The following is a 24,722-nucleotide window of genomic DNA, read 5'->3' on the forward strand; positions in this document are numbered from 1 at the left end:
TTAAGCAGAATTTCATTATCTCTTGTTATAACAAAGCTTGCGGCTGATCATTTGCATTTCAAACGACGATTGGTGATTTCATACAGTCACACCGCCGAAGTAGGCTACTCGATACGTCAATGGAGATCGACAGGCCGAAAGCGTTAGCAAAGTATTTGACCTTGTTTGGACTAATGGTTAGTTATTATCAGTTACAGCGGTGATTCGTTTCAACATGGGATTCGTGATTGTCATGAGAAAGTTTAAACAATAAACAAAAAAGGTTCCCTTATGATTCATATATGATAAGTTTCCGTTCTTTCATGGAAATGATATTTTATTTCAGTAATTCGTCGCCAATATTAAGCTAGAGAGATTTTCAATTGATTAACATTGACGTTATTAATATATCTTGCTCGATATCAGCAATGATTGTGTTGCCAAATGTAACACAGTGTATTAAAAAGCACTCGCTCACTCGTGTTTAATATTTCTAAATTTTATTACCTAGAAAATTACGCATAATAAGACAATCCACCAAAGAGTTGTAATTACGTTCCTGACAACACAAACACCAATCGATAAACTTAAAAACTAGTTCGATCGTCACTATTTTGCTAGTAGCGTGCGTTACGTCAAACATGCACAGAAATGAAGTAATCAAACAACGTCGGACTGATAAACTTTCAAATTTTGCCAGACTGGGATTATGTCGCCGCGTTGATTCTAATCGCTGTATTTGTCTTGCTGTTTTCGGTAAACTTCATAGTACATCCCTCCCACGACAGCCACCAAGGTGAAGGCCTGCGCAAAAACCCTACCGCGCATCATTTCTTGTGACTTAAACCTATCACGTCTGACCATGTGTCGGAGGCCGTTTGATATGAAGTAGACCACTCCGGCAAGCCCGAGGGGAACAAATGGGTTAAATGTTTTGAAGAAATTTTTCAGGAAGGGTTCTTGTTTGGTCATGGTCAAAGGTTGATAATCTTCCGTGGATGGAGGTCCAGATAACTTTCCGAGCAAGCTCAGCTTTTCAAACTCATCCGGGAGCTGCTTTAAGATCTCTTCCTTAGAGAGCTTTTTCGGAGCTTGGGCGGTTGATTCCATTGTGGAGTGGACTTGTTTTCTTAAGAAGATGCCAAACCTAGCAGCTCATCAATCGGCTGATACTTCCAATTTTCGTCTTCAATCTTCGTCAGAAGTTCTTTCAATTCTTTAACGCGTTTCTCATGCAAGTCTGGGAAAAAACATTTAACGTTTATGGTTGTACGTTTTACACACTTCGGTTGCGCAACTAAGATTGATCTACCGTTGTGTTAGCACTGACACCACTGGTAGCAGGGTTTTTTCCATGTCACGTTTTATATTACCAGTGCTTCTAACGGCTTCTACGCTTGATAGTGATTTTGCACAAGACGCTTACGCGCGCAGCTTTCGGCGTATTTTTAATTGGAAAATTGTCTTAACGCCTGTTTCATAAAAATACGAAATAGAAAAGCGCGTCCTGCCACAACACACAGTATGCGCTCTCCTAAGCACCTTAAGAAGCGATTGAAATATTTGATTGAAAACGGTCGTAATTGTGCTTTCATGATCGTTCTAGTATTGCTAACTGACTAATATAAGAAGACGGACGCGATCATCCTTTCAGCTATTATCCTTGTTGCTAAATTATAGTATAATCAATAACGTTGTCTGTGAGAAGAAAATCGCGACTACTTTGCGTTGTTTTTCTTTTTAAGAACAGCGGCTGGCAAACGTGCTTATGTGATTAATGCAAAGTCCGTGAATTTAACTTATGTAATATGCACCATTAAAGTGACATAATTACTTCCTTTGCAACTGCCACAAACGTTGCAGAAACGAAGAAACACTGAAGCCACAGATGAAAGGGTCATCTTATTAAGCCAATATGCCAAAACCATAGCAGCTTTTCATTTCCAATACGGCAGCAGATTAATTTTGTAAATAGGTACTGGCATGACCCAGTGCAAAAGTTGGCACTTGTCTTGTTATCAAACATGTAGTTTTGTAGTCTGGTTAAACAATTAAAGTCAGAGACAATGTGAAGTAATCATTGAATACTGCAGTGATCAATAGACAGATCATTGACATGAATGCAACATTGCAACCACATAAACAAGGAAACAACGAACATCGAATAGAATAACTGTCACCAAAAAAGTTTATACAATTTTTTGACACAACAGTACCTTTTTCTATTTGACTCTTCACTTTTGCTGCTTCACAATCAATGTGAAGGCTATAGTAGGCAGAGCTTAGCTCACCTGCTAAAATAACCTCAATTAAAATTTTATCTCTACTTAAAATTATGCCGTATACTTTCAAAACATCAGAAGGAAATAGATTTTATGACATTGCATGCATTTACAGTTTTACTAGATTTATACTATTGCCACTATGGTGACTACTTGGTATCAGTAAGTTACATTAGTTCATTAAAATGATAAAATTTATACACCTTTGCTGTGTGAAGAAGGGTTACTTCTGCTTGACTTTCCAGATGAAAACAATGACTTGCAGGATGAAATTGAGGTCACACTATTTTGTGACATTAAATTAATTTGTAAAAATCAGCTTTTCAATAGAATTGACATATGTCAAACTGGAAAAAGGATTTAATTAAAATAAAAATAAATTTTTAATTTGAATTATTTGTTTGATTATAATATTACTTAAAACTTAATTGCAAAAGGTAATACCATCTATGTTACCAATACGGTATTCTTCATACACTAACATAGTGACACAACTTTCTATACAACTCAATAACGCACCTATTACAGTAGTTTAATATAATTGTGTCCCTTTTTATTTTAACTTTTATAGTTCTGCAATAAGCAGAAAATACTTTCATGCTGATAATTAAGACCTTTGCAATGAGGAGCAGAAGCTGCATAAATAATGACAATTGGTTCTGCACTGTTGTTTGCATTACAAGTACAAAATAGGTATCAGCAACATAAAAACTGTTACAAAAGCAAATGAAAAAAGTGTGCACCTTTAGAATTAGATAATAATTATTATTTAATAATTATAATTGATTAATCATGGAACAAGCTTGTTTAGATAACACAATGGAAAGCATACAATGTAGAAATTGAAAAACATTCATCATCTGGCTCTGGCTTTGGTTAAAAAATAATTTATGAAATATTTTATTTTGCAGTTTTTGAAAGCATTGATTTAGTGATGTTGACATAAGCCCGCACAAGCATAAACTTAGACATGGTTAAGTTTTTTTCACATAAAAATTTGGTACTTTTTCACAAAATGGCTTAAATTTGCAATGAATTGAAAACTATATTTTTTGCCAGCTCAAGCATTCCTTGTTATATATTTAACTTCCATAAAGTCCAATATCTGAATTTATATTAAACACCATTGTTTAAAGGCATTATATGACCACAACGATCTAAAGTATGACGTTCCATAATTCCTCACTTATCAACATTCTATAAAACATTGTTCCTCATAAACAAAATCATGAAGCCATGAACCATCTACAGTAAGCAATTGGCATGCTCCCAAATAACCTGGAATTGCTTTGGCAAATTAACGAGGATGAAAAAATAAGTTAAATGATAACATATGTCATATTGTAAACCGTGTTTCATATATATATTCTACAAAAACTTTATTGTTAAAAGTATTAGCTTATTTTTATGAGCCAAATCAACAGCATAGTTTGTACAGTGTACAGTAAACAGTGCACAGTAATTTTAGTATGACAAAGATCCTTTTCTTAGAAGTACAATAGATCAGGTGAGTTGAGCTGTTGCTGTTCAAAATTAAACATTTAAAAAAATATCTAAAAAAGTTTTTGCAAATATAAATATAATTCTTATAAAAAAAGGATCCAGTTGCCCATGCCCACCCTAGATTTACATTCTTGCTCATCTAAAATCGAGAAGTTTTGTGCATTATAAACCAGTCTAAGTCAAATATTTCTTTAGGAGACATGAGCCCCCTCAATGTTGTGCTCACCATAACCAGTTAGTTTGTATATACCATATATACCCTCACCATATATTGTTACGTCACATATTCTTACCTACAGTTGGTGCAAATCAATCATTTAAAATTATGCGGTCTGATAAATAGCAAAATACTGGTGTAAATATATTTGTAAAATTACACATATATACGTCTGTAATATTTATTTCAATCTTTGGTGTACCCAAAATGTGTGTCAAACTAACCTTCGGTGTACGGATATTGGAAAGTGGCACCTGCACGCACAACATTTATCAACGGGCAAGAATCATCAAACATTTATATCTTCATGCTGATTTATAATAAATAAATAAAGAAAAACTGTTTGTGTAAACGCTAATTTATAATAAATAAACAAATAAATGAGACTTCAGTGCATGTCGTCAAGCCAAAAATCTGTGTCTTTGCATACACAATTTCTTGTCAAAAACAGCTGTAATTTCCAGTTGGGCAATGTACACATCACGCAGAATGCACTGTGGGCGATAGCCGGTTAAGTTGGAAAAAATGTAATCTACCTGAGGGCCAAAAACGGGGCATAGTAAAACCCGATCACACAGCCTAGCTGAAAGCTATGATAAATTTAACTAGCTTTGTTTAGCAATCCATTCCGACAGCTGATCTTGTCAATAACAATTCGCGGTAAATATATGAGCAATGGGCATAACATAAGAAATTTTTATTCAGCAACCTCGGAAAACCTAACCCATTCTTGAATGCGTTCGAGGACGCAAATTTTGGCGTGCACTGAAGCCTCAACTCTTGTTTATTCATTAAAAATAGGCGTGAAGATAAAAAAGTATTGCTTGCACGTTGATGAATCTAGTGGGTACATCTGCCACACTTTCCACCTATATAACTGTAAACAAGCACAAACTTAACGCATAGGGGATGCAGAGGCAAAATTTCGGTGTGCAAAGAAGCAGCTGGTGTGCATTGCATTTGCAACTTGTGGCCAAAGACTGCGCAACGTTTCTGCAGCCAGTGCAAGCAGGAATGCAAGTCTTTTCCGTTAGAAATCCGGAAAAAAATCAGTGTTTCTCGATTTTTAAAACTAAGTTTGCAGTACAAATCGGAGCTAAATTTCAACACAGTTCAAGGGCTGTAGGCCTAGTCTGTTAGTGTGAATTTATAACCTGAAAGTTATGGTGCTAACCTCGTTGTAGACTGATCAAACAAACAATACACTAACAAACAAAGAAGAAACGTTGGGAAGAAGCGGAAAATTTGGCTTCACAAGATAGTTTAAAATTAAATACTAGGGTTACAACTTTTATGTTAACTTGACAAAGAATGGAAAAATAGCTTTGAAAAAAATCAAACCTGCTGTTTTTTTTCAAAAGTAATAAATAAAAAATGACAGTCTTTTATAAACTGACAATATCATACGACCTTCAGGTCTTCAAATGCAACTCTGTTACGATTATGGGAATTTCTCTTGTTATGTAAGTTCGACACTAGATATCTTATAACTAGGGCGATTATTTTTTGACCTAAAAATCGAAAGTTTTTGACCTAAAAATTGCAAATTTTGACAAATTTTGACATTTTTTTTGACATATGAAGAACTCAAGTAGTTAAATTACGCATTATTGTACAAAAATTTAAAATTTATTGTAGTAAATAAGGGCAAAAATGTGAAGACAGACCTAGCCTAGTCTGAAAAAGGATATGAGCTAATTACAAATCACTGCCAAGAAAACTGCAAAAACGACATAACAAAAACTGTTTAATACATTTGTCTAAACTAAAGATACATAAAGTTATTGAACTATCTAAAGCAAAACCGAAGCAAGAGCTGATTCACAATAAGTAGACAATGGGCCATTTACAACAGTATAAAGTAGGCTACAAGGTGTACAATGTAAAATGACAAGTTCACCTACAGTGCAACTTCTAAGACACCACGAAAATGCAGTTTGTAAACAATTTTGAATTGGTAAAAAATTTTGACTTTGTAAACAATTTTGACATTTTTTGACCTAATGCTGTAAATTTGACAAATTTTTGACTTTTTTTGACAAGTCAAAAAATAATCGCCCTACTTATAACCATAAATAATAATTATCGTAGGCCATCTGAAAAACTAACAACACCGAATTGAGAAATAAACACTAGAACGGTCGTCTCAGTAGACGGGTAGTTCGACCGCTGGACTCGCAATAAATGCGGCTCGTGTCCCGTGTTCAAGTGCGCTATACAGTTGTAATACCCTTGGGCAAGACATTAACAACACACACACTCCTGTTCTGTGGACCTGGTTGACAGTTCTAAATTCGGAAAATATTACATAAATAATGAAAAAATAAAAAAGGGTGACAATCGGAACTTACACAAAGCTTAGCTCGGTAATCGAGTATATTGGTAAAAAAACGCATCAAACCTTCAGAAAAAATCAAGAAGTAACGTTGAATTAATTTTAAAATGCTCTCGTAAGTGTTTGGGCTTAGACCATGTCCACAAAGATACTGCCGCGAACGTAACGTACGCTCGTTTGCAAGCGCGGCAACGTATAAGAGACAAAAATCTTTTCTCTTACGCCCATGCCGTCCAGCTTTTAAATGCATTTTGGCTTCTTTTTTAGATCTGTGATCTCGAGTGGGAGATATTACGCTTTCTCGCCAGCTTACGCTAGTTCAACCGCTTGCTCGGTTACGATAAACGCAAAACACGTTTGCGAAAATACTCTGTGTAGGCACAGCTTTAAGGTCTGCAAAAGAGTGAGTTTTGCTGAATATGTTGATCATTAGACTAGACAAACACTGGTACAATGGATAAGCAGAAAGACTTTAAAAGCATTAGTAAAAATATTTGCCAATCTAACAAAAATCTGGTAAGCTAAAATTCGTTGATAACGATGATAACGTAAGATGTGACAACTGATAAGAGTAGAGCAGACAATACTATATGGAAATTACCGACTAGGAATTCCAAAAAGCAATAAAGACTAATGATTATAAAACTGCTAATGACATGCGTGTGGTAAACTATAAAAATATGAAATCACTTTACACATTCTGGAATACATGCTATTGCACATTACAATTTATATCATTACAGTAGGCTACATTGTGTTACCTAAGATAAGTCAGTAAATGAAGCCCTTTTCCGAGACTAAAGCCAGTATCTTGTGGTCAACTTCCCTGTAGCGGCTCACATTGCTCCAAACCCAGGAACATACATGCGATCAAAGACCATAGAGACGCGTAATATGTAACGGGACTAAAATGGGACATAATGATTATTTCATCGTACAGTACGTATGCTCCATAGAGTGAGATTCTTATGCAGGTATTGAATTTAAAATATTGGAGAGATAAAATGTGCGTCCAATAACATTTTCATCAAGTAGGCCAATTGTTATGTTTTTAAGTTAGTGCTATGACACCGGTTGCAAGTTAAACCGAATATAGTAATCTTAATTTTATCTCTTTTCCTTTGATTAAGATAGTGGTGTAATTACACAATGCTATGACGGTAAAGTTTTTCAACATGACTTAGTAGGTTGTTGCCCATTAGTTGACCTGAAAATAACTCCTTTTCTAACCTGATTCAGCAGGATAATCAGCCAATTTTGATTGTGATAAAGCTATCATAGCAAAAACAATACTCGCAATAAGTAAAATTCGAGATTTTTTGTATGCAATTGCGATTCTTCTCATTGGAAACGCATAAATAACCTATCAACTATAAAAGAATAATCTCAGCACATGAGAGATAGCAGCGCGAAAAAAATAAATTTGCCAACGATTTTCATGTTTAAGTTAATTTGATTGTCTTGGCAGCAAAGACAAATGACAAAGCGTTGCAAGTCTTATTAAGCGGTTCGGATTACTTCAGACTAAATGGGGGGCCTCAGTTAAACAAGTTAAGCAAGTCAAACTCAGTTAAGTTACAGCAAAGTTGTTTATTTTATCGCCTTTTCATTTCTGCCTCTTTCGTGTCTGCTCCTCCAATATAATTTGCATAGCCACTACTGGAATAGGAAAACAGAAATGATTTTGAAAGATTAAGGTAATTGATCACTTAACCAGCAAACTGGGCCTACTAAGTTTCGTTTCCAACATAGAATACAAATCATTATGCGTGAGAGATAATTGTGTGGCACTGACCGCTACACTTCCACAAACTTCATTTGATCTTAAGCCTATGTCTGTCATGTAAATACTCAACTTTCTCAAAGAAAGAAGTTTCGAGTCGATGAGAGATCGAATATTTGTTTGTGGGCGGCCTAAAACAATTTAATTCACGAAACAAACAAAACAGAACAAAGTTATTATTTAAGATTTCAATCTTTTCGATTTAGTTTTGAACTTGGATTATGTGAAGGGGTGCAGCCGAAAAGACCGTATATGCAGTATTGCTATTAATATAGTTATAGTTGAAGATGGACTAAATATTTTCCGAAAAAGGCTTGCAAAGCGCTTGGACATTCTCGACCCAAGAGCTCCTCGGAGACAATTCTGAGAAATGTTGATACGGGCTATAGTTGAACAACCAACATAATACAATTCCAAATACGGCGATTACAATGAGAGCTAATAAAAATCCATTTATCACGAAATACACAAAGCCAAGCTTGGTAATCGTGAGGTTTCAATAAAAATTCGAAACCATTGTTTAAGTCGTGTAAAGACTTTCATCGGATTAAAAGTAAAGGTTCCGATATCTACAGGTGTATTGTGCCAAAGTTCACCAAGTCTGTTTTGAGTAACTTGATCCCTATGTGGTAAGCATATACAAAAGTTTGACTAACGGTTGCTAGCCTTCGTTTTCCAAATACAAAACCTGTGTCTTTGGGCAGTTGAAGCTTTACTATAATCACCGTAGGTTTAACGTTTTTGGAGAAAAATAAAGTTATTGTTTACTCAGAAAAGTTTAATGCACCTTTTCCCTTCAACTGGCTGAAATAATTGTATCAAGGAACAATGGTGAAGCGTAGGTGCAGGTTTAACCCGTACTGTGGGAAATACTGGCGGCAGGTTATTATAGTAACTCTCGCTTTGTTATCAATCTCTGCTCGGTTGATGTTGCATTTTTTAAATACGGAACCAGCGTATCTTCATACCAAAGAACATGTGAAGTAAGTATAGCTTTGTACATATACATGCTTCTTAGCAAAATGTGACTATTTACCGGTTGCTTTGGTAAGAGAGACCAGAGTTTGTTAATTTTAACGGGGACATGATGTAACTTTTTCCGTACTTTATAAAAAACTTCTTTTTCCCAAAAAAAGTAACGTTAATCTGTGGCAGTACTCGAAATTTTAGAACATGTTCAGCCTACCCATATACCCAGATTTTGGCAGTAAGATTTTAGAGGCATAGATGCAAGAGTAGACTAAATTTCAGTCTTTTTCGTTTACTAAATGATCTGTGATCACAAATCTAACTAGATGCAAAATTTTTTGTTGTTGAATTATTTGTCAGACGTAGTTATTATATAATGACAATAGAAGTTGATAAGCAAGTTTTAACAGTTTAGCGAATGAAGATTGTACAGCAAGGGTTGATCTTTGCAAATGTTGATTGCTAACGTTGCTTGGTCTGCCGACACTCTGGAACACACTTTTACTTGCTAAGATTGTGGCCCAGATCTACTAATGCACTTGGCTCAACAACAAACAAACCTACATTTACATGCTTAACCCTATATTTTCTTCTCTTTTCATTGATAATTGTTTTGACAATTTTGTTGTACGGTATGTTTGGGCTCAAAAATTACTTGTATAGGCCTATAGGTTGTTGTAATATTTTCAAACTGCTTGTTGCTAATGTTAATAACAGTGTCGCATTTTACCCCGATATAACTTAGTTGTCAAAACTTGCCTCTCGGTGTTGGGTTCAGTTACAACAACAAAATTTGAATTTTTGTTATTATTTTATGCTAACACAAGGAAAATAAAGCAAAATTAGCTATTTCTAAAATAAATAGCAAAAATACTACTTCTATAAAACAGATTTTGTATATATTTTGACAACACAAGCTTGAAAATGCAATTAAGCCGATATCTAAAATGCGTCACACTATAGCCTATATAGCCTACATGAATCGATCTCTCCTATAAAAGCTGCTGAAGGAACGCCTCAAATTTTTTTAAAAGCAAAAAAAAACGTAACAAAAAACGGGCAAATAGTTTGCTATTATCGTTTTACCGGTTTATATTTGACAAAAAAATCAGTGACGGACGTTATTGGAACAAGCACCGCACCACAAACCCTCAAAAACAAAAAGTGGGGTGCACTGTATAACAAAAAATATTAGAAACCGTCATAGCAAAGTGTTTATTACTTCCTCCAACTCTTTCTTAATGAAATGCATTTACTTAGAGCTACCGCAAGTCATATGTTTCCTCAAGACAATCAACTGAAAAGGAAGACGAACGAGAAGTAAGTCTGCTAGTATGTATGATGCATCTTCCTTGTTTCTACTGGAGACACTCTGTGCCATTACAGCGTTCTTTTATTTTACAGTAACAAAACCTACCTTTTGTTTTGGACACGCCCTTGGAATGTGATTACCGAGAGTCCCAAAGAAGGGACAGTTGTTGACGACTGCGTTTACACGTACAACCGCAGTAAACTGATGGACGCTCCTGCAGTTATATTTCATTACAGTAGTCTTAGAAAGGAGCCCATGCCTTGGACACATTACAGGTGAAAATTAGTTCGATGTGTAGTTTCACTTTATCCTGTTGTTAAGAATTTGTGCTCTGTGATACCATTTTAGGGATCAGAAACAGGTTTTCGTGTTTTGGAGTAAAGAGTCCCCGTCTCATATTTACAATGACGAAAACGCCGCTCCGTTTTTTCCAAAATTTGATAGAGGATTCATCAACTGGACTTGGACATATCGCGCCGATTCCGATATTTATGGCCCTTACCTGAAAAAGGCCTGGTTTGAGAGTCGTCTGAAAAGTGGAAGTGCAGTGGTTGATGAGATAGTTGCAAAAAAGAACAGACTTGGGGTAATGCAAAGTTAGAAAGTGTTAGTCGTAATTTTTATAATGCTGTTGTCTACATTTTGTGCTTTTGCTAAACGATTTGGTTTTCGAATTTGTTTTTCAGCTGTGGCTTGTGAGCAATTGTGGATTAATTAGAGGCTCAAAGATGCGAATGAATTATATGAAACAACTTCTTGAAGCCGGGTTGCAAGTTGATTGCTTTGGACGTTGCTTTAAGGAAAATTCGCAGTCAAACGCTACCCGCTTCTTCTATAAATTCTATTTTTCTTTTGAAAACGCCCAGTATTGCAAAGATTACGTCACTGAAAAATTCTGGCATAATGCAATATACTCAGATCGAGTGCCGGTTGTTTGGGGACCTTCTAAAGAAGATATAACCGCTTTGGCACCGGAGGGTTCCTTTATTCACGTTGATGACTTTGAATCTCCCTCAAGTCTAGCTGAATATCTGATGTATTTAGACTCAAATGACACTGCGTATCGGGAATACTTTCGGTGGAGAGAGGAACCAACCAGTAAGAAAAACCAGGAACTTCTTCGCAAATTTGATGACATCAATGACGTCGGTTTATGTAAAAAGGTTCTTTCAAATTTCGAGCCGGCAGTAGTTGAATCAGTGAGCAATTTTATGTTTGAAAAAGAAAGCCACAAGGAATGTTTACAAAACTAGATAAATGTCATCTTTGATTCAATGCTGATCGGAAAATTTACGGCTTTCGTGTTTCCTGCAAATCTACACTGAAAAGAAGTGATATGTTGTCTTGTATAATCTATAGGCCTAAGTTTATAATAAATACGTGTAATAAAAAATACTGTACCAGCTATTCAAGCAAGCGTGTATGGGTATAGGCAACAGCATATAGCTATAGTTTTGAAAATTTTTATAAATTAAATAGCTTATAATTCTTGACTAGACTTCTGAAACTTGACTAGACTTAGGTATGACGTCACGCCCTAACAAAGTGAACTTGTTTAACCAAAAGCGCATAATTATATTATCAGCTATATATCAAATAATTCACATTTATAACGAAAATCCAACGCGTCCACAAAGTTCATTGAAACGACTTTTTAACAGCTTTATGGTACTTTACGTTAGCCTGTTACGCACTTAATAGCATAGTTTTGTGGAAACAGTTTTACCAGTACTTAGTTAACTAATAACGGTAGAAAAATTTTGTTTGCTTTTTCGAAATCAGCTTATTTTTTTTCTTAACGAAATAGGTTGAAAACGACTTCAGTTCTCCTTTAAGTAGACGTTTTTCGCCACGAATATTGATCAACAGCCCTAGTGCATCGATTAATTATAAACTCAGTGATTTGCGGGTGCAAAAAATCTCCTAATAGCCTAAACGATCACAATTGTTTGTTTGTAATTAAAGACACAGTTGGAACAATCACCGTTTATGACGTTTCCAAACGGTCCGTTTTTATCCCATCGCGGACGGACGCAATGTAAAGCTAGGAACTGTGCATTCATTGGTTGTCGACGTTTATAGGAAATCTTGGTAATAATGCATTTATAGCACCATAAAGCATAACACAGCGTTGTTCCTTGTCAGTAATCAGCAGTACGGGCTTGTCATGCCTCATTCTTGTGGTTGAATTTCCCATCACCAACAGTAAAGAACGTTATTTATCGCTGTGTGTATTGCTATTTATTTGGTCCCGGTCCAGTGTAGTAAAGCAATACTAGCTTCTTTTGTTATTTTATAACATTTCTAATCAAGACAGCGTCGGCAAGTCAACTCAACGGAAATGATGATGAGTTAAGGCTAGGCTACTTCGATAAAACCCATTCACACAAAATCTTCAATTTCCACACATGATTTTAAACGCAACATCAAGCAACGTTATTGAATCAAAAAGAAAAAATTCTTCAGCCCAGAAGCAGTGCGGCGGCACCACACTACAAAAAATAATTTCGTGTTACATCTACAAAACATTTGCCGACCTCTGCTGTGCGCTCACAATAACTATTGACCATTTATTTGTAATTAATTAAATTATTGAACCGGGCCAAAAGGCCATTTTCGTTCAGTAATTAATTTATTATTAGTAACAAAAAATCATCCAATGTTGGAAATCATTTCATCATAATACTTATCGAGTGTCTAAAGAAAAAAAATATTATTTTCACATCGCTATCATTTACGATAAAATGTTTAATTGTTTTGATAAACACAGATCATATCATTTATTTTTCACCACTAACTGTGCGGAGAAAAAATTGCAATGCCAGCCGTCATACTTATAGCACAATAAGGAGAATGTCCCGCGAAAAATAAATGAACAGGGAAAAGTGGTTAAGCCCCAAGAGCTTAAAACATGCAAGATGGCAATTGTGCTATAAGATGGTAGGTTAGCATAGCCACCAAACCCCACGACCAGAATATTAAGTAATATAATGATTTTGGTAAATGGTCCGACGTGCATGACGCACGCACGTCCATTTCATTTATTTTTTGTCGAAATTCGTCCAGCGACAGCATTGGAAAAGGATCTAAAAATATCCTTAACAACGTACAGTTACAATAATGGCATTGCGCCACCAAATCCTCACTATTGTGGAAATACTGTACATACGGTAACCCTAGGCCTACCATACGTCCTCTTCTAGGAGGATTTGTCCTCTTTTCTCAAGGAAAGTGAATGGTCCTCCGAGGACGCTCAAAAATGCCCAAATGTCCTCTTTTTTCGCATTTCGAGTTAGTTGCTTATACTTTCAACAAGAATTTTAGGCGAGACGTTGTATTTATTTCCAAAACATTAGGCCTACTGTAGCCATGAAACATGTTGAATTGCTGTTTGAAAAAAGGTTTTCCAACAAATTGCCCTACCAGCCCTACTTTCTTGATCTTGTTAAAAATCGTGCAATTTTACTTTAGAATTATGGCCCATAATGCAAATGTTGAACGCATTTTTTCTTTGATGCAGCCACAATGGTGCAAAGAAAAAGACAGTCTAATAGTTGGATCAGTTTCGAGCATCTTGACGGTTGTAACTTATATAATTTCAATGATTTTTAGTGTAAACTATTTCACGATCTCGTTAAAAGTGATTATTCCTTATTGGCAAAAGTTAAGGGAACCGCAAAGTTTTCATGGACTGAATCCGAAAAATAAATTGATTTGTTGTTTTTTTGTCTGTTTTTGGAACTTTTGCCTCCAACTACCAAGGAAATGTATAAAACAGGGGTTTGCAAACTTGTTCAATGAAAGAGTCGCTTGCGGAAAACTATAAACACCAGCGAGCCGCAAAAGTAGTAATGATTGTCAATTTGGTTATTATATTATTAGTAGTCATTTTGGGATATTACTTTTCAGCTAGAAGACCCATAAAAAACATGTCAGCGAGGCGCACTTTGACCACCTTTGCCATTGAGTATAGAATCTATATCTGAAAACAATTTCGGATTCTATATCTAGTGTTACGTCATAAACAAAATGCTGGCCTAAATGAAGAAAAAAATAGACAGAAACGTTCATAAACGGTACTCTTGGTAGCCTTTACAGTTTTTTTGGAATTTTGCGATTCGACTAGAAGAGCCACAAAAAACATGCTGGCGAGCCGAAGTTTGGCTACCCCTGGTATAAAACATCATCAAACTCAAACGTAACAATTTATTCTACTTTCGTTTTACTTGCCGGCAAAAAAAATGTCCTCTTTTTGGGTGTTGAAAATATGGTAGGCCTAGGTAACCCACACCACATTACTGAAGATAGGAAAAAATCGTATACGTTCAAAAGTATTTTTCATGGTTTCTCATTAAAACATACTGATAGTAAATTAAACCTAACCTAAATATAAAACCGACTTAACATGATTATTTCTCATCGCTGCAGACCCTGTTACCGACCGAGCCTTTGTACAAGTTCCGCCGTTATCAACTTTTTCTTTTCATATTGTTTTTTCTTTTTACATAACATTGCCCGAATTTATAACTGTCCGTCAGGTCCACTGAATGTAATATTGTAATGACTTGATCAAGGCATCACAAAGGTTTGCAAGCACTGGGTATCGAACGCGGAACGCAAGCCACGTTTTTGCAAGACCAACGTTTGAACTACTCGATTTCCGAGCCGACTTAACGGTGAAATGGAAGCCGGGTCGTAACCGAATGACAGGTTGCTTTTGTGGAATAGCACCGTGCTATTGCTTGCTGCTCAGTGAATGATGGGCTGCTGCTGCTGGTGACTTGTGTCGAGGCCTCATTTCTCAAAGTATAAGAAAAAGATCTTGTATGGAGCCTAACTCAAAGTTAAAGTTACGAAAGTTATTTACTTCCACCACTTGCACTTGATTTATTTATTTATTTATTGAAAACGAATAATTTACTTTTAGCTTCAGCTCAGGTAAGCAGCCTAGCCTAGTGTAATTTAGTTCAAAACAAGTTCACGCGTTGATAAATTGAGGAATTTTCTGTAAAATTTGTAGTTAGACTTAGGCTACGAAACTAAAAGGCCAAATTACTATAAGTTTAAATCCAAATTTACAAAACGTGGGTGTATGATAACTAACTATGTCAGCTTAACACTGCAACATGTATAAATAAGCCAGACTGGAAAGTACGGCAGTATTCGATGAGAAATGACACGTGCAAAGACGCAACTTTTGGCCTAATGGCGTGCACAAAAGTCTCAATTTTTAGTTTGTTTATTATAAATCGGCTTAAAAATAAAAAAATTCATTGTGCACGTTAATGAATCCCGTGCGTTCACTGACACACTTTCCATTATGGAAAATAAGTAAAAAAAATCGGGAAAAAACATGACTGTATTGGAGCTTAGGAGCTTAGCGTTGTAGATAGATGTTACCAAATACAATTTGGATAGTTCTGGAGTTGACTAAGTCCAACAGGAGAATACCAATCAACCAAATTACAGTAAAATCCACTTTTGACCCTGGATAATGTGACCACCCATTTTATTTGACCGTTTTGATACAGTTCCTAGTTTGCCATATAAAATTCTCCATTTACTATGGCCAATCTTTCGATGTTATGATCACTTTTTCCGTCTCGTTAAATTTTTCTCTTCAATTTTTGTGTTAAGTTTTCAACGTGACAGTGGCAATTGTGCCACATGTATTCTCAATTCACTTACTGACGTTGTTAATGAATAATAATTCTGTTAATGAATAACTAAAGAATAAAATAAATATAATATAAAAATAATAAAGAATTGAGGAATGCATAACTCCATAGATCATAAATTTCTTTTCATTCGTAAAAGAAGTACTATAAACCTTGTTTATTGTGCATTGAAATCTTAAGAAGTTACTAGCTGTCTGCTCAATTTTAAGGTTTGTCAGTTAAGCTACATTCATCATCAATGTTGCTAAAATATCTGGATTGTCTGTGATATATGATATGTGATATATGATTTGTGTTTGCTTTTATAATAAGTATATGATATAATATATGATATCACTCATTTTATTAGGTCATTAGAAACTAGACATTCCTTATACCTATGTGTGTGTATATGTGACCTCTGTCACCTGTTTGCAGTCTTTAACCTGTTGTGGAACTATATTTTAATACCGAAGCCAAAAACCTGATTAAAGGTTGTAGTTTTCAATGGACGATTCAACAGGAGTTCGCAAGAGGAATGTTGATCCTGAAGACGAGCAGGAGGTGAACTGGAATTTTTGTAATAATCATACTTGTCAATTTAAGTTTTTTTCCACATAAATCTTATATGAAATATAACAAAATATTTTTGAATAAGCGCATATGTATTTTACAATTAAAATTGTGCAAAAAAGTTTGTTTCATTATATTATATTATGTAACAATTAGGCCTATTTATTTTCAACTCTACTGTGTAAATATCATGCATATAATTGAGTATAATGCTAATTGTTAATGTGTGTGCAGGAAGCTGACCTGGTTCTCACCGATTCAAGTTTGCCAAGAAATGACGTTACTGAATCTCCGTCTCCTCCAAAAGATGAAGCCCCTGAGTTTATGAAAGAAGCTTTAAAAGTCAGTATGAGCCTTAACACAAACCTGACATCTTTTTATAAAGTCAGTGTAGCTGTTAGTGCATGCTGGAATTGTTTCCTTTTTATAAGTAATATTCTTATTGTGTGTTAAGCATTGGTCTGTACTTTTTCTGAAAATTCAATATTTTGTCAAACTTAGGACTTGACTCCACGGTGGAGGAATTGGTGGGTTCGTGGTTGGTTTTCGTTGCTTATGATCGGATTTTTTGGAGTTCTCATCTATTTTGGGACTTTTGCATTCATGCTTGTTGTAAGTCTGTTCACATTTGCAACTAATGTTTGGCGGAATATACTCCGTGTAATTTAGTAGTAGGTACTAGGTAGTCCTTTGCAGGAATGTTGAATAAAACTTTATTGCGAAAGTTTTTTTAGTAGTTTAACAACCTATCATTGGTGTGTTTGTCGCTGCATTGATATGCACAGTACAACTGCCTAGCTTACTATATTTCCGAATCTCGGTGTTTCACTAAATTTGTTTTTATATGCTTTATGAAATAAATTGATCTCTATCACATTTAAAGTTTTATGCAAAGCACATGAATATTTTATGTTAATATCATATATCATATAATAGATTTCAAGTGCTTACAATGTGTTAGTTTATTCATTAAATACTTTTTTGTAGGTAATCTTGTGTCAAGTGAAATGCTTTCATGAGATCATCACAATTGGCCACCAGGTATGAAGTCTGGCTTTGAAATATGATCTACATTTAACAATGCCTCAGCGTTTTGTAGTATGTAAACCTGGCTTGTAATTTTTATCTTTGTTTTTTGCTGTTTAATGGTATCGGTGTAACATTGCTCAATTAACCATTCATTTCTTTATTGTCATTGGTGTGGTGGGCTCAAAAAACAATGCTGTAATAATTGATAAGATATCAGCAGCCAACATATGGTAGAAAAATGACTAAGTGTTGGAGGCTTAAAACGTACATGATAAGAGTGATGGTGTTCACTAGTGATAACTGGCAGGGCCAGAATACTCAGATCAACGTCATGTCATTTTATAGGTTTACAAGTCCTATGATCTACCATGGTTTCGTACACTCAGTTGGTATTTTCTCTTTTGTACGAATTACTTTCTGTATGGTGAAACACTGGCAGAACATTTTGCAGCATCAATTCAAAAAGAGGTATGTTTTTATACTACAGTAGCCAGATGCCACCACTATAACATTGCTTAAGTAGTAGCACACAAACTACTAGATTGTAAATCTGAACACATAGTTATTTTGTTGTTATGCACACTTGTGCTCACACATGACGACATGACACATTCATACCCATTTATGACTCACATTTGTGCATCAGACGTCTTGCATGTCTTGTATCATGTGTTGGTGCCAGCGATAATATAGCACAGTGATAATTACCATCATCATTCAGCTAAACGTGAGTGATTGCTGCAGCATAGTGTCATGGCTTCCGGCTCATTGCACACTAGTTAAAGTATGACAATTCGTGTCCTACTTACTTTAGCCATTTAAATAAAGTATCATATTATGCATTCCCATTTCGTTACTTTTAGAAATAAACACATGTGTTATGTTTTCATCTTAATAACTGTAGACACTATATTAATTGCTATACTTAGCCACACAGGCTTATTAGAACTTCTTTTCATTTTTTATTTTGTTTTTTCTAGGAGGGGCTGATGTTCTTGGCACGATATCACCGGCTTATATCCTATATGACATACCTTCTAGGCTTTATGCTTTTTGTGCTGAGTCTTGTTAAAAAACGCTACAGACTCCAGTTCTTCATGGTGGGTTATGTTTGTAAAATTTTACAGCATTGTCTACTGAACATATTTAAAGTTACGTTGTATGACCTCATGTAAAATATTCGTTAAGTTCACGTACAAGTTTAGCAAACAATCATCATAATGTCAGGCTTTATGGTTAACGTATGGCTTGCATTTCTTACCAACGCTTTTGAATGACAACAATGTGTTGTGTTATTGTGTACATTTTTGCTGATTTATAGTTTGGCTGGACTCACGTGACTTTGTTGATCATCGTGACTCAATCGCACTTACTCATGCAGAACATGATGGAGGGTCTGGTTTGGCTGATTTTGCCCGTTTCCATGGTAATCTGCAACGATATTATGGCGTACATGTGTGGCTTCTTTTTTGGAAAAACACCGTTGATCAAGGTAACCGAAGTTGCAACCATTTTTTGAATAAGTTGGGGCTGAAATAGGCCTTAAAAGCATTCTGACAATCGACTTTAATTGCTAACTAATTAGCTGTTTTTTTCTTGTAGCTTTCACCTAAAAAAACCTGGGAAGGTTTCATTGGAGGAGCATTCTTCACCATTATTTTTGGCTGGTTTGTAAGTCAACTATCCAACTTTGATAGACGATATTGTGGAATTCCCAATTTCCGAAATCTCAAGACTCACTGTTCACTCTTAGCAAGTTTTTTTAATGACTTTATATCTTTACTTTTTTGGTAAAATTTGTTCCTGCATTGCAGTTTGCTCTATTTCTATGTCAATTTCCGAGCTTAATATGTCCGTCCAAAATCTCGTCAAATTTCACTGTTGATGTCAATTGTGACCCCATGTTCATCTTCAAGCCAAAAAAATACAACGTCCCTCTGTTCATTCGTGTTTTGCTGAAATTGGTAAGGTTTTTTAACATATTTTATACACACTTCTAATCAAACACACTATTTACCTGTTTTGCATGCAAGTTGCCACAACGCAATAAATTGTCACAGGAAATGCATGATTATATTCACGACTTTATCATGATGGTATAAACGTTGCACAACGTTAATTACAAGAAATTTCACTTAACGACAAATCTTTTTAAGTTGCTTTGCTATTGTGACTTGAACCATTGCTAAATAGAGCTGCTTCTTGATCGTTGAACGGCCGCTATAAAGGACTCTTAGTATTCCTTTTTGTGACGTTATCTTGTCCGTGACCTTAAAATCACCATCTTGACAAAATATTTTATTTAGATTGGTTTTGATCGATCGACGATTTCCATCTACCCTCTGCAGTTTCACTCTCTCAGTTTGTCTATCTTCAGTTCATCGATTGCACCGTTTGGTGGATTCTTTGCCAGTGGCTTTAAACGGGCTTTTAAAATCAAGGTACTTTTGATTGTTAAGACAACAATCAAGATTCCCAGCAATAAATTAGTGATTTGATGAAATTATATTGTAGGTTACTAGGTATTACATGTAGACTCGATGATCTTATTTTTGACTGCTGAAGCAGATGAAATTGCCATATAACGTCACATAATTCAATACCAGCAAGCGTTGTGTTGATCAAAGAAAATTACAGTGAATCCTACACAAACTAATTTTGCTTTTTCAGGATTTCGGTGACACCATTCCAGGACACGGTGGCCTGATGGACAGGTTTGACTGCCAGTACTTGATGGCCACATTTGTCAATGTGTACCTCAGCACGTTCATTACGTAAGTTGAAGGAAGACCCACGTGTAAAAGTTCTGCCAATTTTTTTCTCTGTTGATGTAGGCACACCAAAGACAAGAACATATATACCGAGTTTCAACCCACAAATCTTTTTAGCGCAGTTAGGCATAAGGGAAGCCGTTTGATAACTATTCTTGCTTCCGTTTTGTTTTTCAACATCAACGAGGCAGTAAAAGCGTATGTTAGCCGTAGTTCCGGTGGCACCAGTTTAACCACAACAAACTTCAACACCTGTGCAGTGTACAATTACTGACATGGCTGCTTGTTGTGTGTTTTGTTCGTACGTGATTGATTTTGTCGATCGTTGCCCAGTGCCTTTATATCGGTTGGAATTTAGTGCCAGGACCGATTGTACGTTAACAGTTGCTGAAACTGCGCTGCTTAAGACACTGTTATACCCCGTTGCAATCGTAAAAAATATGTCTACTCCAAATATCGTGGATCAAATGCTAGATTCATAAAATGCACAACCAAAAGAAAAGTTGGTTCATATCTATAGAAATTTGATTTGGAATTTGCACAGGGTACCATCGCCCAAGAAGCTTCTTCCCTTGATAGTGGCGATGTCCCCAGATGACCAGCTTCAACTTTTTCACCAGCTTAAGGATTATCTGGACGGTCAGGTAAGGCCAATGCGATTTAAACAGCAATTGCCATGCGATTACAGTCACTGAAATTGTTATGAGAACCACAGTTTCTTGCTGTCTTTATTGAAGAGAACTTGTGTTTATCCGTTTATTACATGTTATGGTAGTCGGTACTTCAGTAATATTACGTGTTCTTTGCTGTCTAGCTTTCATATAGTGTATGACGTCAGTGACTTGATCGCAGTATCTCCACAGACTGACAAAATATATGTAGTTTATACATCTTGCCTCTGTTATAACCTTCTGTTCAATTAAATCTAATTTTTTACGTGAAAATTTTTAAATTAAGCATTTTTTTAAGTCAAAGTTTTTTTTATAAGAGTTTTTGTTACTTTTTAGGGTTTGCTTTAGCTGGAGTTTTTTGTCGGGCTTGTTTGATGTGGCGCCCCTATCACATGCGTCGCACCATCGCTTGTAGATGGCAGTTTGTATGACGTGGTCAGTTGTTACCCGGCTTTTGAGATTTTTAAGGAAAAACGTTGTTTATGCAGCAGAGTTTTAATGCTTGATTTGTTTTTGTAATTATAAATTCGTAGATTTTTAAGAAGAGTTATTGCTGTTGCCGTAAATTATTATGTTTTGATAGTGAAGCTGTTATGTAATCGTCAATCAAATGCTTTTTAATTGCACGTTGTGTCACTCTTTTCACGCCGACATTGATCCACAGTTTAGATTTTTTGCATAAACCAAATCTTACCATTTAGCAGTTTAGTATACGGCAATCGTCTACCATTTTACAGTATCCTTGCGTGGTTAAGCACAGAGTATCGCCTGATGATAAATTTTCAAAATACAGTTGATACTGTGGTATGTGTAGTTACTATGCTTTAATTTGTGCTACCTAAACATATGTCATTACTGCACGTTTTGCCACTGTTTAGTTACATACGAAATACCTTCAATTGCGTGATGGTCTTCCACAATTTGCTTATCGTCTTTCTATTTGCACGATTATTCATTCAGCAATTTGTTTTGCTTTAAACTGATACTGCGGGCAATTTTCAGTTTTAACTTTCTGAGCATGCAAGTGCTTTGTTCGTCATAGTACGTCTCAGTACAAACAGTGGATTGATTTCTCATTGATTGGTTGATTGATTAATTTCCTTTTCTCGTAATTTTTCTAACTCAACGTGCTTCTCTCAGGGCAATGTTAGTGAACTAGATTTTTAGTGATTTTTGCTTGCGCTAATAAAGTTATTTTTCTCTGTAAAACGACAAAACGTCCTAGTTTATTCGCAGATCATGAATTAATCCATAGTTTATACAGTTATTGTTTTGGGAATCGTTTCCCTTGGCTGTAAATCTTCTAAATCTGCATAGATTTGTTTTCAATGCTTTGATGATAATTGCATATTTGCATTTACCACCGTAGTGTATGTATAGCGCATGATGAACGTTTGGTACGGCCGCCTCCATAAAGTTTCAAAGTTCACCCTTTTAAGTTGAAGGGGTTGAACGAATTATGTTTTATAAATATATAAATGTTCGTTCTTGTAGTGAGATTACCATTCTTCAGTCAACGCAACTATTGTTGCTTTGTAAAGTATCAGTTTTCAATTGGTCGTTAACTGAACTGTATATACTGTAAATTCCATTACGTATTTATACAATTTATATATACTTCTCGCTGTGGCTTTCTGTTGTTGTCATGCAGTAAGTGGTTATGGAAGTTCTACTAAACGTCACCTGTTGTCTCAGTCCATGGTTGTTGCTGTACCGGCAGCTGAGCTAAAAAGTATTTTGCTATGGACTCAAGCTATTAGTTTTTCTGAAGCTTGGCGAACTTTTATCTATACCGGTACAGCTATTATGAGGATCATTGAATGTGATTGATATTATGTTGTGAACTCATCTGATAGAATCGTGTTTTGTTCCAAATAAAACATCTAAGATATAGCTTTTACTTGGTCATTACTTCAGTATTAATTGGCAGATTTTTAGATCGATTTTAGATTGAAATGCGCAATGAAGCGTTGAATCAGTAAGTTTTACAGACATGTTATTATGCAGAGTCGAAATGATTAGAGCCAAACTCGATTTACTTTTTTCTAGGACATGGCTTGATTTGACTCATGTAAATACTTAAAATGTCTTGAATTGGTTCTTTTTGATTACACTGCAGCATTAAGGTAAAACTTACCTCTATTTTTTGGTCCTCACACATTAAAAATGAGTTTAGGCTATTTGTCTACGAATGCGTACAGTGCAGCCAAATGAAGCAAGTTTTGCAATAATCCTGTTTTTGCTTTCTGTTTGAACTGGTTTTCTAGGCCGGATTAATAACTGTGGAAAGAACAGCGGCTGAAGGGCTCCATGTAAGTAAATTATATGTTTAAATCAGTTAAAAAACTTTTTGATTTTACTGTATTAATCCGTTATTTAGCCTACTTATGTTTTTTAAAAGCTTATGCAAGCATAGACACTTGTTGAACTAAGCGTTTATTAATTTTTAAGACAGCTTAAAACGACTACTTAAATCGAGATTTTTCGAAAGTGCCGCTGATAATTTCGCCGGACCCACCAGGTTTTCTATTGACACTTTGACACGCCTACAGGTTAGAAAGGCTACGTATAGCATGGGCGTTAATCTTGGAAGAGGAAAACATATCCCCCAAATTTTTGTTATTGGAGGAAACGTTGTCTAATCCCTTCCCCAATAGGCCTATTTCTGACATTGGATACGATTTGGAAGTCAAGTCAGAACATATTGCAATTTACGATTTAGATCATTACAGTTACAATATGTACTTAATATATTTATTTGACAGTAAATTAATATCATTTGCACAGCCAAAGCCAGTATGATCAATATCTCATAGTCAACTTCTCCGTAGCGGCTGAAATTGCCCCTAACCGAGTAATATACAATCTAGAATTAAAGAAAACCTAGATGAGTAATTGGTTGATATTTTTGCTTGTGGTCGAAAATGGGGCATAATTATGGAACGCCAACGCCGCAAAAATAGCAAAGTGTTAAATTGTATCGCAACTTTGCAAATTATGTTTTGTTTTCATAATTTTATTTGAGGGTTTTCGAACGTAATTTGATAGATTACAATCACGAAACAACAAGCCAAACGTCATAACCGGCATTCAAACGGGCTTTTCTGTGATTGCCGTTGCACGATTCATATGCCAATTTTCAAAAGGGTTTTGCAACATTTACAATTACACCACAGTTTTATAAACTTGAATTTTTTAAATCAAACCACGACATTTTAAGTCAGATATAACAATTGCAAAGCAAAATGGCTGTTGGCAAGTTACAATGCCTAATGGCAAATGGTGTTTTCTTTAATCGGGTGGCAGTTTTGTTAATCAAATGTCCGTTTTTTAATCATGTAACTTATACCATGAATTATAAAATGGCCAAATGATTGGAAATTAGTCTTAATTATTAGTCTTAATTATTATTAGTCAATTATATTTTACGGTCTCATGGTGACTATATTGAAGATGAGTCAGTTATCAATTAAAATTTTTGTAACTTTATTTGTTTTATTCTGCGGAAAAAAGTTCGACTAGCTACAGCTTGTTCGCTGGCAAAACCGGCAAGTTTTTCTGTAATATTGTTTGTCTGGAGATGTCTGCTTTGAAACCAGTGTAAATAAACAGAAGTAGAAGAAAAGTAAGAAAACTCTATT

The 24,722-nt window shown here is 35.4% G+C and overlaps 3 protein-coding genes across 5 annotated transcripts; 2 read left to right on the forward strand and 1 right to left on the reverse strand.

Moving 5' to 3' along the window:
- Positions 1-457: 457 nt before the first annotated feature.
- On the reverse strand, positions 458-5,333 carry LOC143470304 (HIG1 domain family member 2A-like). 3 transcript variants are annotated; one of them, XM_076968355.1, is made up of 3 exons: positions 2,465-2,946; positions 2,196-2,270; positions 458-1,219 (listed from the first exon to the last, which is right to left on the reverse strand). In XM_076968355.1, exon 3 carries the CDS (start codon positions 1,087-1,089, stop codon positions 706-708), a length of 384 nt encoding a protein of 127 aa, XP_076824470.1. In that variant the 5' UTR covers positions 1,090-1,219; positions 2,196-2,270; positions 2,465-2,946; the 3' UTR covers positions 458-705. The 3 variants fall into 3 exon arrangements, with proteins under 3 accessions (XP_076824470.1, XP_076824469.1, XP_076824471.1); XM_076968354.1 differs by having other exon boundaries at positions 2,196-2,273; XM_076968356.1 differs by having other exon boundaries at positions 1,082-1,219; positions 2,465-5,333.
- A 3,460-nt stretch (positions 5,334-8,793) lies between these two features.
- LOC143470305 (4-galactosyl-N-acetylglucosaminide 3-alpha-L-fucosyltransferase FUT6-like) lies at positions 8,794-11,781 on the forward strand. The gene is made up of 5 exons (XM_076968357.1): positions 8,794-9,082; positions 10,329-10,388; positions 10,473-10,655; positions 10,729-10,966; positions 11,067-11,781. The coding sequence occupies exons 1-5, from the start codon at positions 8,928-8,930 to the stop codon at positions 11,631-11,633; spliced, it is 1,203 nt and encodes a 400-aa protein (XP_076824472.1). The 5' UTR covers positions 8,794-8,927; the 3' UTR covers positions 11,634-11,781.
- Positions 11,782-16,384: 4,603 nt separating this feature from the next.
- LOC143470306 (phosphatidate cytidylyltransferase 2-like) lies at positions 16,385-22,977 on the forward strand. Its single transcript, XM_076968358.1, has 13 exons — positions 16,385-16,601; positions 16,845-16,952; positions 17,112-17,222; positions 17,598-17,651; positions 17,985-18,107; positions 18,620-18,739; positions 18,961-19,131; positions 19,242-19,310; positions 19,454-19,603; positions 19,946-20,080; positions 20,310-20,413; positions 20,955-21,054; positions 21,418-22,977. The coding sequence occupies exons 1-13, from the start codon at positions 16,545-16,547 to the stop codon at positions 21,427-21,429; spliced, it is 1,314 nt and encodes a 437-aa protein (XP_076824473.1). The 5' UTR covers positions 16,385-16,544; the 3' UTR covers positions 21,430-22,977.
- The last annotated feature ends 1,745 nt before the right edge of the window (positions 22,978-24,722 follow it).

This window comes from Clavelina lepadiformis, chromosome 9, assembly GCF_947623445.1.
Source record: "Clavelina lepadiformis chromosome 9, kaClaLepa1.1, whole genome shotgun sequence".
Classification (NCBI taxonomy): Eukaryota; Metazoa; Chordata; class Ascidiacea; order Aplousobranchia; family Clavelinidae; genus Clavelina; species Clavelina lepadiformis.

Excerpts from the sequence above, each read along its gene's own strand:
- LOC143470304 (XM_076968355.1), bottom strand. The coding sequence starts at position 1,089 with ATGGAATCAACCGCCCAAGCTCCGAAAAAGCTCTCTAAGGAAGAGATC.
- LOC143470305 (XM_076968357.1), top strand. The coding sequence starts at position 8,928 with ATGGTGAAGCGTAGGTGCAGGTTTAACCCGTACTGTGGGAAATACTGG. Across the intron at positions 10,389-10,472 it reads AAAAGGAAGACGAACGAGAA|TAACAAAACCTACCTTTTGT; the intron begins GTAAGTCTGCTA and ends TTTATTTTACAG. Across the intron at positions 10,967-11,066 it reads CAAAAAAGAACAGACTTGGG|CTGTGGCTTGTGAGCAATTG; the intron begins GTAATGCAAAGT and ends TTTGTTTTTCAG.
- LOC143470306 (XM_076968358.1), top strand. The coding sequence starts at position 16,545 with ATGGACGATTCAACAGGAGTTCGCAAGAGGAATGTTGATCCTGAAGAC. Across the intron at positions 16,953-17,111 it reads TTATGAAAGAAGCTTTAAAA|GACTTGACTCCACGGTGGAG; the intron begins GTCAGTATGAGC and ends TGTCAAACTTAG. Across the intron at positions 18,108-18,619 it reads CAGCATCAATTCAAAAAGAG|GAGGGGCTGATGTTCTTGGC; the intron begins GTATGTTTTTAT and ends TGTTTTTTCTAG.